Source organism: Myotis daubentonii, chromosome 7, assembly GCF_963259705.1.
Source record: "Myotis daubentonii chromosome 7, mMyoDau2.1, whole genome shotgun sequence".
In the NCBI taxonomy this organism is placed as follows: domain Eukaryota; kingdom Metazoa; phylum Chordata; class Mammalia; order Chiroptera; family Vespertilionidae; genus Myotis; species Myotis daubentonii.
The window spans coordinates 10019436-10033218 of record NC_081846.1 but is presented as its reverse complement, the minus strand read 5'-3'; the positions used below and the strand labels follow the sequence as shown (position 1 = coordinate 10033218).

General features: G+C 46.8%; 2 protein-coding genes across 14 annotated transcripts in view; both read left to right on the top strand.

The window, feature by feature from the left end:
- ALS2 (alsin Rho guanine nucleotide exchange factor ALS2) overlaps nt 1-3100 on the top strand; it is a 62923-nt gene extending 59823 nt beyond the window's left edge. For all 5 annotated transcript variants that reach the window (XM_059702774.1, XM_059702768.1, XM_059702766.1 and 2 more), the window contains one exon: nt 1589-3100. In XM_059702774.1, coding sequence (XP_059558757.1) covers nt 1589-1627 — 39 coding nt within the window. In that variant the 3' untranslated portion in view covers nt 1628-3100. The remainder of the gene's footprint in view (nt 1-1588) is intronic.
- Nucleotides 3101-4610: 1510 nt separating this feature from the next.
- MPP4 (MAGUK p55 scaffold protein 4) overlaps nt 4611-13783 on the top strand; it is a 35089-nt gene continuing 25916 nt past the window's right edge. For 2 of the 9 annotated variants that reach the window (XM_059702763.1, XM_059702759.1), the window contains exons 1-8: nt 4611-4902; nt 6165-6343; nt 7180-7301; nt 8625-8702; nt 8920-9000; nt 10123-10254; nt 11157-11256; nt 12366-12451. In XM_059702763.1, coding sequence (XP_059558746.1) covers nt 6265-6343; nt 7180-7301; nt 8625-8702; nt 8920-9000; nt 10123-10254; nt 11157-11256; nt 12366-12451 — 678 coding nt within the window. In that variant the 5' untranslated portion in view covers nt 4611-4902; nt 6165-6264. The remainder of the gene's footprint in view (nt 4903-6164; nt 6344-7179; nt 7302-8624; nt 8703-8919; nt 9001-10122; nt 10255-11156; nt 11257-12365; nt 12452-13783) is intronic. The other 7 variants (XM_059702758.1, XM_059702755.1, XM_059702764.1 and 4 more) reach the window with 5 other exon arrangements.

Genomic DNA, 13783 nt, shown 5'->3' with positions numbered 1-13783 from the left:
CCGCCATGTATTACTGTAGCCAGTAGGTATAAATGAGGTTCTCTGATCTGGGCTCTCTAGGGATTGTTGAAAGTCATTTTGCTTCCCCCACCTCAATTTTTCTTGGACTGCAGTAGAATCATTCTGAAGTTTATTGGAAGAACAACAGAAAGAAAATGACAAAAACTCTTCTGAAAAAAGAGAGGGAGAATAGACCCACTCTTCCAGTTAGTAAAATGTTACAGAATTATAATTAAGATAGTATATCACTGTTACAGGAATAGGCAACTAAGTGGAAGGGATAGCTCCCATATAGACATTATAATGAAAACTTCACATATAAAAATGGAAACATCAGACAAAAAAATGGAAACGAGAAGTTTACTTAATAAATGGTAAAGTCGCCCTAACCAGTTTGGCTCAGTGGATAGAGCATCGGCCTGCGGACTCAAGGGTCCCAGGTTCGATTCCGGTCAAGGGCATGTACCTTGGTTGCGGGCACATACCCAGTAGGGGGTATGCAGGAGGCAGCTGATCGATGTTTCTCTCCCATCGATGTTTCTAACTCTCTATCCCTCTCCCTTCCTCTCTGTAAAAAATCAATAAAATATATTTTAAAAATATAAATAAATAAATAAATGGTAAAGTCATGGGATAGCTTACTAAGAATTTTGGAAGGAGAGTGGAATCAGGTGAAATCACCAATATTGCAAATTACAAGTGCTTTAGGGTTAAAGATAGAAAAGGGGAGAAAGAAGGAAAGGCAGACATTAAAATGAGGGGGAAAACTAGAATTTAATGTCAGATTTCTGCATTGGGTTAATGTTTTAACTTTTCAACTGAAATACCATTTTTATTAAATAAACTGAAAAAGGGTGGTGGGAACTGGGGAAAATACTGACCACCAATGACTTATTAACTACCTATGTTATTGAAGAGCATCTCAAAACATATCACCAAGGAAGAAACTGAATTATTACACTTACATTAGTCACCCTTTTGGAAAACAGCTGTTATTAACATTGATGTCAACAACATCAAAAATGTTTCTGGAGTTTGAGTAGTCCTACGCCTGGAGATTTATAATTCAAGAATGGGGGACATTATGTATTATTTGGATGAGGTGGTGTTTGTAGTGTGAGTAACTCCCAGGCCAGGATACTTTCAGAATCACCAAGGGATGCTTTTTTAAAATGTTCCTAGACATTCCGACTCATAGGTGTGGGATGATGCATGTTTTACCAAACATGATGATTCTGATCATGGTTATTTGTGTATCTTATAATGAGCAGCATTCTCTAAATGTCCAATTAACAGTGGCTTAGCAAATTATAGTATTACTTAGTGAAGAATATTATACAGCTTGTAAAAAGTTTTGTGTTTTTTTTTTAATTAGAGGGAAATGCATAAAATTATATTTCTATTAATTATAGCTAGGCAATATAGACATTGGATCGGAGACTGGAAGAGAACAGGGAAAATGAAAGCAACTGATTTTATTGGGCCATCAGAATGAATAAGGGATTTTCTTTCTTTAGTCCCATGTGTGTTGCTATGTTTATGTAATTTCTTTCAAAGTAAATTTTGAAATTGTTTTTATTTTTTTCAGGCATGTTACTATCAGATCCAGCGTGAGAAGCTTAACTAGGCTGCGTAACAGCTAACAACTGGATTATCTCTACAGAGTGTTATAGCACCATCTGGCACCTTCCTGTAGTGGCAAAGAAGAATGGTCTTGAAGTTAGGATGTTGTGTTATTTTGGTTATTTCTGAGCCTTACTAATGATCAGAGCTCTGAGCCCAGAGGAAAAGACTGTACAGTTTAAAGGGAAGATCGAGAAGGAGGTAGAATTCAGATTGGACCAGTCCCCTCTACTACTGTTTGAAGAAAGAGGACATCCCTTCCTTCAGCGAAGGGCACGCTGCTCCACACTGTCAGGAAGGTTCTCATGTTAAGGAAGTCGATGGACATTTTTGAGTTTCTGGTTTGCCTGCAGTTACCCCAGACCCTTTTGCAAGGAGCAGATTGTCCTCGAAACGACGGTTACCACACTCTGCCTTCCTGGGTTTCTTGCAATCCTGGGTGCATCCTGCTGCTTTGCTGAGACAGGAGCAAGAGGAACTTTTAAACTGCAGTTTTAACTTTTTCTAAGCTTTTCCACCAGGGTATTCATCATAGGAGAGAGGTTCAATATAATGACCAACAAATTCCAACCCCAAACAAGGGTCGTGTCCAAATAGGAGTGTTCTGCCTCCTGAGTAAAAGAACATAGGAATCTTGTCCTCGGTTTCCTTACAGTGAGTGCTACAGGGTGAATACACTGGACTCCAACACTGACTCTGAGCTGCTGCGGATCCTCCCCTGTCCACAGGCAAAGGCTGTGCCTGAGGCCTGGGAATGAGGCGAAGACTTTTGCATGCAGGCAGCAGTGGAGCAAAGATTAGGAGACAGGGAAGTGGAGCCCTGCATCTGTCCCTGACCTAGTGTTGTGCTTCCCTGTGCCTCACGGGGGACTCAAGGGGGAAGAAAAAGGAAACGCGCTCAGCTTTTCCCATCTCACAAGTATTGTGACACCTCAACATCGTAGTGTTTTGCTTTTTTTATGTTGTAAGTGGTGGGTTTATACTGTACAAGTAACACTAGTAGCTGTTTGGATCACATAGGTGCTCTTCCTCATCTCATCTGCACACGTGGGGAGCGTACGGAGTGTCCTGATTTATGTTAAACATCAGCAGATGCTAACAAGCAGGATCATGGTTTTTGCTCTACTTTATAATCAAGACGAGTGTTTATTAAAATACTGTTTTGGAATGTTGGCTGTAATGTAACAGCAATTTTCATAATAAAAGACATTCATCTTTATGAGGTTGTTTTGATTGCAAAAGAAATGACACAGGGCAGACTACAATTTTAAAAGAAGCCAGGCTTTGTGTTTTGGTGCCCACATTGTCATCTGCCTCAGAGGTTCCTCTAGGGTCTCAGACATCTCTCTTTAAAATAAACAAACTTAATTATTATTTGGTGGCAAAGGAAAAATTAACCTGATCCTATTAACCTGAGGACAAGGGTCTTAAAAGAAGTCTGTTATTTCTTTGAATAAAAGGCATATTTTGATAGTTACTGTGTTTTTATGTTTGTTTTGTTTTTGTTTTTTCTCTCTCCTTTAAACAGATTCGGGGAAGGGAGGAGTGAGGATTTAAAATCCTGGTTAGAAATATTAGGCCTTAGTCAATCATCTCCTTGTTGGGGTGTCTTCTCAAGAAGCCTGATGCTTTCTGCCCGCGTGGGCCTGCTGCCAAGGGACGGTACTGGAAGATCAGTGTATGTTAAACACTTTTCATTTCCATTAGGGAATGCTTGGACTTTTAAGTAAATTCCACATCTGACCTGTAAAGGCAATTGTACTGGATGCCTTTGACCCCCTAGGAGATAGAGACTGGGATAATTGTGGAAATGGACAGAGGAGAACTTGAGACCCACTGAGAAGTTCTAAAATGCTGGTAGGCCGTATTAATTCTTTCAAAACACAAAAAACATGTTATAATTCATCCTTTTATTGGAGTCATGAATGAAACTACCCTGTTAACATTAGTTTCTTCTTACTGTATTTATACGTTTCAAATAGCATATTAAAATTATAAAATTTCAGTTCTCTTGGGGGAAAAGCCCTAAGTCTCCAGGCAATGTCTGTAGCAATTTGCAAGGACCTCTCACCCTGATGAATGCTCACCCTACTGATTCCCGTTTTACAGACAAGGAGTGGCTGTGATTCACTTCCTATTAGAGCTGAGCCTCGAACCTAGAACTTCCCAGTGCGCTTTCCTCCTGCAGCTGCAGAGATGTCATTTCATACAGGTCATGCATTAAAAGTTCCAAAGTGAAAAGTTGGAAATAAAAAACTTTTCAATCCTCACCTGAGGGTGTTTTTCCATTGATTTTTAGAGAGAGTGGAAGAGAGGGAAAGACAGAGAAATATCCATGGGAGAGAAACATCGATTGGTCGCCTCCTGCATGCTCCCTGACCAGGGCCCGGGCCAGGGAGGAGCCTGCAACCGAGGCATGTGCCCCTGATCGGAATCAAACCCAGGACCCTTTGGTCCACAGGCCGACGCTCTATCCACTGAGCCAAACTGGCTAGTGTGAAAATAAAAACTTTTAATAAAATTAAGTGCTTTTTGTGAAACATTCACAAATGTATCCCATTCCCAGCTTGGATTTTCATCTACAGTGGAGAGCCATATGTTAATTTAGGATAAAGGAGCTGATAAACCTTATAATCGCTATTTGGTCTTTACCCTTCGCCTTGCTGTCAGCAGTACCCTTTCTCCTGTTTGTTGTTGTTTTGTGATGCCTGCTTTCAAAGTTCTCCCCCCTCCCTGCAATATGAAACGTTCAGACAAAGAAGTAGCTCCAATCTGAGACAGAGGATGGGCGAACCATGAAGTTCAGAGCAGTGGCTTGGTAGGGGGCCTTCCAGAAGGAACTGCTGCTGATTTCATTGTTCTCTCACCATAGCGTGAGACAATTAGTAAGGTACTAGGCTTCCTCTCAGGTATCTCCACAGTTTTCCCTTCCATTCAAATAAAATGCTATCTCTGTTGCGGGTTGTCTGTTATCCTGAAACACTCAACACAAGTATTGATCTTTAACCATTAGCAATGTGCTGACAATGAGAGAGAAAATACTACAGAAAGGTTTAAAATGAGAGAAATTACTGAACTCTTCAGTGTAAGGATTACTTAAGATTTGTAACAAGGGAGGCTTGGGAGTCATTGAATGGTTAGGCGCCTGTGGATTAAATCAAAGAGGATATGCAGAGATTTAATCTGGAACAGCGAGGTGACTGGCAGCTGAAAGCAGCTAATTTCCCGATAAAGCTTTTCCCTTGATACCAGCAACATTACGTGTCTGCAATCTCGCAGGTAAGAGACCCTGCCAAGTGGTCCTCAATGCCGGGGATCCACCTGTCTGCCCTTCTGTCCGTTCTCAGTAGCTAAAGGTACAGTTCTGGGCTTTCTGGTCTACGTGGTTTAGTTGCATTTAGTAGCATTCCTGAAAATTCAGTGTATGTTAAAACTGTGTAAAAGTACTTTGTATCTATATGTAAAGAAAAGTTGAAAAATTCCCTTGTGGCAATTACTGACTTGGCATAAAATAGGCTGTAAATAAATGCTTGTCTATTGATTAGAAGAAGAAAAAGAAAGAAAAGTTGAGTTCTAGGCTCAGATAGTTATAGAGGTTTTCTTCCAGCCACATGAACGTGCAGTGGACATTTGAGGGTTACACAGGGCATGAGGCGATTCTTCATTGTGAAGGGCACCTTCTGGGAAACTTCCTCAAAGTCGTGGGCATGTTCCCCTGCCCTCATTTCCTCAAGCCCCACTCCCCCTGGCCTGCTGGCTGAACTGTAGATGTGATGGCTGGCCTCCAGCCACCACCTGGAGCAGGAGGGTGAGGAGCACACCGCCCCCCCCCCCCCCCGGGGTGGTGGAGGGCTGAGTGGAAAGAACCCTCTGAGAACTTCATGGAGCAAGGCTGCCCGACCAGCCCGGGGTTGAATCCGCCTCTGGAAGTTTACATGAGCAGGATATAAACTTCTGTTAAGCCACTATTGTTTTTGGAATTCTGTTTCTTGAAATTAAACCTACCTAAAGCAGCCCAGCCGGTGTAGCTCAGTGATTGAGCGTCAACCCATGAACCAGGAGGCCCCGCGTTCGATTCTGCTGAGGGCACATGCCTGGGTTGTGGGCAGAATCCCAGGAGGGGGCGTGCAGGAGGCAGCCGATCAATGATTCTCATCAGTGATGTTTCTATCTCTCCTCCCTCTCTCTGAAATCAATAAAAACATTTAAAAAAATAAAGAAATAAATAAACCTGCCTAAAGCAATATAGAAAGTAAATTCTAAGAGTGTGGCTCAGCAGTAACACACGACTCTGGTACAATGAGAGGGAATGGGGCTCCTGAGTCAGTCAGGGAGGCTTCTAAGCTCTGAGTGATGGTAAAAGCTACTAGGCAAAGGGCGCCGTAGAGCGAGTGTTTTATGAAATAGCAGTTTTCTCTTCTGCGCAACTAGTGCTGGTGAGAGTCAGGACCACAGTGCAAGAGTTTTTTGTGTGTTGGCTGAGGATCCCTGTGTAGCACAGGCCTGGCTCGCCCAGTAAGGGCTGTTGAAATGTATTTCAGGGCGCCAAGAGCTGCGTGGCCAGCGTGGGTGAGTGAGCGGTGTGCTGTCTATTGACCTGCTCCCCAGGCCTGGATTCTCTCCGGGAGCTCAGGCGGGAGGATGATACCCTCAGACAAAGGCGCAGACCCGCCCGACAAGGAGGACCTGACGCGTTCTACGCCGTCCAGTCCCGAGGATGGTATGTGGCTCCCGGATCCTGTTTCTAAGCTAGGGAGGTCTGATACCATACTCTGAACATGTGATCAAATACATGGGTCAAATTCTGATAGATTTACTGTGATTCCTATAAGGGTCCTGGACACTTTTGAGGGTCCTACCACTTGTATTGGTTATAAGTCTAAGTAATGTTCAGGGCAGGAAGGAAAGATACTGACCCAATGTCTTACCTAAACTTAGAGCTTCATAACTTGTTCACATTCAAAATGTCACGGCATCAAACAGAATTTCTATGAAAACACTTCTAAAAAACCGAGAATTCATGAAAATCTGGTCAGCCCCTTTAAGCAGTGGAATCCTGAGATGTGTATTAAAAACTTATTGGGAGTTAGAGTTTTTCAATCACATTTTCAATAAGCATTTTCAGAGAGGGTAGACAAATGACTCTCTGTTTGAATTAGGGAAGGAGTACCCAGAAAACAACTAGATGGTTTTGGAATAAGCCAAAGGCTGGTAAGATTGGGGAGAATAAAAGCAATATTGCTCTCAGAATATCTTCCACCTGTGTACTATGACCTCTTATTTCATCAGGCGTTGGCAGCAACCCTATGGGAGAGCTAACATACTCTCTTTTTGCCACAGGAACCTGGGTCCCAGGTTGTTCGGTGACTTTCTGAGCAAGTGAAAGAATAGGGCCTGAAGGCAGATCTTCTGGCCTTAAATCCAGTGTCATTGCCACCCCTCGGTGCCATCTGAGCCCCCGTGGCACGTCCCGGCTGACTTATCCTTCACATGTACACCGCCTTCTTGCCTCCTCCACCTGCCTGCCACCCTGACTCTGCCCTCTGCCTTTCCCAGGTCTCTCCCAAATCCTGAGGCTTGTGCTGCAAGAGCTGAATTTGTTCTACAGCCGAGACGTGAGCGGACTGTGTCTCCTGTACGACCTCCTCCGCTCCCCGTGGCTGCAGGCTCTGCTAAAGGTGCGCCCTGACGCTCAGAAGCCTTGGCCTGTCCTGGGGGCAGAAACCGCCTACCCAGCAGGGCCGCGTGTCCCTGGCAGGAAATCCCAACTTGGAAACACGTTCTCTTTTAAATGGGCTAAATGTATTTTTATGGATTTCAGAGAGGAAGGGAGAGCGAGAAAGAGAAATATCAATGATGAGAGAGAATCATTGACCGGCTGCCTCCTGCACACCCCACACTGGGCATGTGCCCTGACCGGGAATCGAACCGTGACCTCCTGGTTCATAGGTCGATGCTCAACCACTGAGCCACACTGGCCAGGCAGGAAAAGTTCTCTCAGAGAGAGCTAACAAACCTCTTAGTTTAGGAAGGAACTAACTTAGATGGTAAAGAGCATAGCAGCTCCTTTCTTTTCTCCCCGAGGGCCCTGGGATCACAAAGCAGCCACGTTTGTATCTTACGCTTACACAGTGTTCTCTATCACTTATATCTCAGGAAAGCTGGGAAACCTCACCGGGTTGCTGCCAGGTGCATTTCCTCCTGCAGGAGCTGTGTGTCACTGAAGGCGCTGCCCTTCTCACACTGAGCGTCAGTGCAGCAGCCTAGTGGGTCTGGGACACTGAGCACTGGCCCTGAGGCAGGGCAGGAAGTGCAGCTCCCAGCTCTGGAGGGAGGAGACTGGGCTGCCCTGGCCTCTGGGTCTCGGTTCTGCATCCGTAAGAGAAACGATGTGTCTGCAATGAGACGGAGGGCTGCACCATGGAGCCAGGCGGGCCTTGGTGGACTCGGCCCAACCCTAGGTCCTGGCTGGAAAAAAACTCCTAAGGGTCAGCAGAGACGAAGTCGGAATTTTTATAAATGAACTTTTACTGGAGAATTAGGGAAGGAGGAGAAAACAAACAAAAGATAAGAGTGGAGTGCATATAAGCATCTGTGTGCCCGGCCTTTTGTTCACGTTCTCGGGCGAATCCTGATCCCAGAGCTCACATCAGCCCAGGGCCTTGAGGGGGTCTGGCCCCAAGTCGCCATTGGTCTCAATCCTAGAAACCCCTCTCTTTCTTGGTTTAACAAGAGTAAGTTTGAGTCTTTTTCAGTGAAACCAGTTAGGGAAGGTCACTTTGCCATGGCAACCAGGAGGGGAGCCTTTGGAGCGTTAGAACCACCCAACTTGGCTTCAGTTCTCCTTGACAACCGGAGACCCCTTATTAGAGGCCCGCTCGGCTGCCCGGCTGCTGTGCGGCTCCCAGGCTGTTCCTTCCCTAGGAGATGCTGACCCCCAGGACGTCAGCTGGTCTGTGATGGACACGCCCTTCTTGTTCTCGCACGGCCGCCCTCTGCAGGTGTATGACTGCCTCCAGGAATTTAAAGGGAAGAAACTCCTTCCTGCCACCTCCCAGGCACAGGCGCTGTCCCATGAGGTGAGGTGGCCTGTGGTCCACAGGACAGTAGAGCTCGAAGGGGACGCACTTTACTCACGGGGCTTCTTTAAAGAAACCAAAGGCGCTCGTGGGAGAGTCTGATGGATGATTATGCATCCACTGAGGGCTCCTCATTGAGCTTTACTAGAAGGGAGGACACTGGCCGGCGGTCTCCCACATTAAACAATTTCACAATGTGTGCTTTCTCATCAACCAGGTTGTGGCGATGTTACATGCAGCCCCTGGCTCCCCCGAGATCCAGGAGCTGAGACAAATCCTCCAGGCTCCGCACTTTAAGGCAAGTGCTTGCTACACGGACAAGACATGCCCACCTGGCACATAGACAAAGTAGGGAAAGGAAAGAATGTGCTGGAAAATGTGCTCTCTGAATACATGCCCTATTGCCGTACATGGGTGACCTGCCGTTTGTATCAAAACATGTAGGAGTGAGGTATGAGCGGCTCAAGGTGTCAGTCAGGAGCCACGCCTGACGTATTTATGAGGAGACATCCAGAACTTTCCATGGTGTCTTATTTCCCTCCCTGCAAAGCCTCTAAAATTCCGGTGCAACCAAGGTAGCATCCTTCCTTTCCATCTTGGGATATTTTAAGTTTTGGATAAAGTGTGTGAAGGTATGTAGGAACCACAACATAGTGATGATTAGCTCTATGGAGACAGAGGGTATATGGAGAACATTTGATGGCAGAAGAAAAGTCAGATTTTGGGGTCAGTTTATCAGCACATGAGAACTTCAGGAGAATGTCTGCATTTGGAGCAATGGAATTTATGAGTCAAAAAATTTAGTTCACAAGATAACCCTAGAGAATTTTCTCAGTTCCAGTGAAGCTCTGCCCCACATTCCTAGGCAGGGCTGTAGGACTGCTTCCCCACCCGTGGAATGGAAAGTTTAACATAGTGGGTCATTAGAAGGAACATTTTATCGTACCTTAAACCAGGGAACTATTTTTTCTCATCCTGTTCCACATGAAATTTTGGTGACAGGTTAAGCAAGCAAGGTGTTTTGATTACTGCCTCCCCACCCCCCTATTCTGCCTTCATTAGGGGAAATATTAGAAAAGTTGTTTTTAGTTGAAGGTCATAGGAGCACCATGGGTGACATGGGTTTCCAGGAAATGAGAACGTGACAGAATAATACATTTGAACAGAGATGAAAGAATATATTAAGTATTGCTTAACCTCTCTGTGTCTTGCTTGTTTACCTGCAAAATGGGGACAATAAGTGTTCCTGCCTCACAGAGTATCCTGAAGACGGAGTCCATCCACTTTAGAAAATGCTTAGACCTGCACTGGGCATGTGTGTGTTGATGGCTGTCATTGTGTCTTACGTAGTATGGAGTCACTGTCTCCGATGGCTATGTCCATGTGTGACGGCTGTCGCCTTGTCCTTCCCTGTCCCCAGGCCTTGCTCGGTGCCCATGACACTGTGGCTCAGAAAGATTTTGAGCCCCTTCTACCTCCCCTGCCGGACAACATCCCCGAGGGTGAGGAAGCTATGAGGATTGTTTGTTTGGTGAAAAACCAACAGCCCCTGGTAAGACAACCACTTTATAATTTCAGTGAGAATTAGACCAGGGTTCATGGTGAACTCGATCTCTAGCGGTTACCTGGCCATATTCTTGCCTGTGCTCCCAGGCACAGTCTGAGGCACTCCAAGCATGTGAGGGCACCTACAGTAATAATGGCTAACCTGGATCTTAAGGGCTTTTGTGTGTGGCTTCAAGCACATCACATGTTGTAATGCTTCCACGAGGAAAGATTTCTGTGTAGTGTTTTTCTTTTTTGAAAGAGCTATGAGATAAGACATATATTTGATTATTTGGCTTTCTGGCATGTACAAATATTTCACTCAATTCCAATGTATTTGCCTAAGTCTCTCCCCCCCCCCCCATTAATGGGAAGCTAAGTAAGGCATCCATTTGATTTTCTAGGAATAGCCCCCTTGATTAGGTTGTAATTGTGGGAGGTTTCTTTATCTGTGGAAGGATCTAAATATGGTTTATGTCTGTGTGGTTAGAGAATTCAGTGGGCCGACGTTAATGGCCTTTCCCTTTTATTATTTATTTATTTATTTATTTTTAATATATCTTTATTGATTTCAGAGAGGAAGGGAGAGGGAAAGAGAGATAGAAACATCAATGATGAGAGAGAATCATTGATTGGCTGCCTCCTGCACGTCCCCTAATGGGGATCAAGCCCTCAACCCAGGCATGTACCCTTGACCGGAATCGAACCTGGGACCCTTCAGTCCTCAGGCTGACGCTCTATCCACTGAGCCAAACCACTGAGCTAGGGCGGCCTTTCCCTTTTGATGGCTTGGTAGGGCCCTGCTTGGTATGAATGCCTTCATCTGAAAGACCAGAGCTCCACTGAGGGAAGCCAGCAGGAGAATGGTCACGAAGCTGAAAGAGGAATTCCATTGTACTCTCTCCCCAGGGAGCTACCATCAAGCGCCACGAGATGACAGGGGACATCCTGGTGGCCAGAGTCATCCACGGCGGGCTGGCCGAGAGGAGTGGTAGGCTGGAGCCACAGGGTACAGTGGGGCCCGGAAACCAGGACACGCTTGATAGTTTAGTTTTCGTGGCAGGAAAAGCCCTCTGTCCTAACTAAGGTTGGGGCTGGAGTAAGTGCCATTGCATTGCTTGGTTACTAAGAAAGAAGGAATAAATATTCCAGAGGAATCCTGTTCCTCCACCTGGGCACCATATCATGTTCTCTCGGTTCTCATAGCAACATCACGAGGTAGGTATTATCATGCCATTTTACAGATGAGGAAACTGAGGCTCAAAGTGATTAACGAACGAACTTGCTCAATTTGAGTCAGGATTCAAGTCCAGGTCGGCCTCACTCTATCTTCCCAACTTTCACTCTTCACCTGGTCCTCCTGCTTTCAAAAGGCATAGCTCTTCCCCATCCTTAAAGGCCTTTCCCTGGCCCTCTCTTTCTGCCATGGACCTTACATTGCTGTGCTACTGAAGCAAGCAGTTCTGTCCCTGCTGCCCCCTGTCCTCACTGTCCGTGGCCCCAACACCTGGCACAGGGTTTTACCCCAACATCCTTACAGCCACCACCCCAGGATTTCCTAGTTGCCAGGTCCACTGCCCTTCCTCCAGCCTCTCCAGCACATGTGATGTTGTTGACCTTGCCGTTCCTGGTTTCTGGTCAACGACATTGTCCTGCTTCTTGTCTCCTCTCCCTCACAGTCCCACGGCTTCGCTTCGTATTTCTCAAGGCTTAATCCTCACCCCCGCGTTTCACAGGGTCTCTTTTGAGGTGTTCCCCCCTTTCCTTTCCACTTATCATGTCCTCGGGACCCTGACATCTTTGCTTGCAGTGTTATCTTCTCACCAGTGTTCCAGTTCCATTTTACAACACCAGATTAGCAGAAATAAAGATGCCACCATCCGTCAATACCCAGGGCTGGCAGAGAAGTGGGAAAAGGCAGTTCTCCTGCACTTTGGTGGTGGTGTAAACAGAATAACCATGTTGCTTCATTAGTATTAGCATTCGTATTTCACAGTCAATTTTAAACCGTCAGAGCATGCTTGAGCTGGCGATTCTGTTACAGAGCTGTGGGATAGGTGCCTCGCTCTCTGCCAATATCTTTGTCCCCTTCTTTGTTTTGTGTTCCTGGCTGCCTAGGTTTGTTATTCGCCGGAGACAAACTGGTGGAAGTGAATGGAGTTGCAGTGGAGGGACTGGACCCTGAGCAAGTGATCCACATTCTGGTAACGGTCTCCTCTTGGCCCTCCTCGTGCCTCCCTGAGACGCGAGGCTGAACGGGCCACGCAGCCCCTGGTGTGTCCACTGTGTGTGAGGGCGACTTGATCCCTCTCCACGCGCCCTCTCTCCAGGCCCCAGACTAGTCTGTTTCTGTCCGCCACCCGCCCACCCTCGGGAAGAGACTAGACTTCCCTTCCCCAGCTGCTCTCCCTGTCTCAGGGAGCCTGCCAGGCACCCTGCCCAGGTCTTTAATCACCTGAGTTGCTCCAGTGGAAACTGAGCCCACGTGGGCAGAGTGAGACTGTGGAGCAGAGTCTGAACCTGAGCAGACCACCCTTTGCTCCCCTAACATTTTGTACGGCTGAAATCTGCTTAACATCTTCCTTGAGGCCGTTTTGGGGTGAGAAAGAAGTCACCGGAGGGCAGCGTGGGGAGTGGGACATCCTTGGTGATGTGCACTGGAAATTTCTGACCTGGTTATACAAGCCTTTTCTCTCCTTCAGGTCCCTATTCCCGTCCTTCAAACAGTTGCCTGAATCACAGGCCCGCTGTCAATAGCATAGTAGTTTGCCCCCCAACCCCCATCTCCCCATGCACACCCCAGGTGTGGGGCCTGTATCGGGTACATCAGTGGTCCTCAGACCGGGTTCTTTGGGAAATGGAAATTTTATATGCCTCGGGCACTGAGAGGGGGAGTGGTATTAGAAGGAGTATATCAAGCGCCTACATATTTTGCAGCCACTGCTGTGAGAGTGTGTGTGGTACACAGGGAGCTTGGAGTGCTGTCCATCACAGACCCACTGCCTCCACCTCAGTCCGGGGCCAGTAGTAGAGTTGCAGGACATGGGGCAGTGACATTCCTAAGAGTGAGAGCAAGATTTTGTTAATCTCTCCACCTCCAATGCCTGTCACAGTGTGGGTGAAAGAGTGATTGTTACCTTCCCTGTTGGGCGGACAGGTTTTCTGTCTCCTCCAAATGTGTGAGGGCCCCCCATTGCCACCATTAGCTTATCAACACCCCCCCCATCCCCCCCCCCACACACACCGCGGGAGACTTGGGAGCCCCTCATTTCCCCTCACACCGGGCTGCTGGTGCAGAACCAGGAAATAATTACTGACTGAGGTTTGAAGAGGGGGTGTCAGATGGAGAGCTCAGCTCCGCCCCAGCGCCTGTGGGAGGGAGACCTTGCTGGGTGGGGTGGTCCTGGTGGCAGTTAGGAGGAGGGTCCCTGGGGGAGGCCAGGCCTTGGTGCAGGTTTTAGCGGACTCTGGAGCAGGGCAGAGCAGAGCCAAACTACTTCCTAATTTCCATTTCTGGGTGGTCCTGTTTAGCCTGA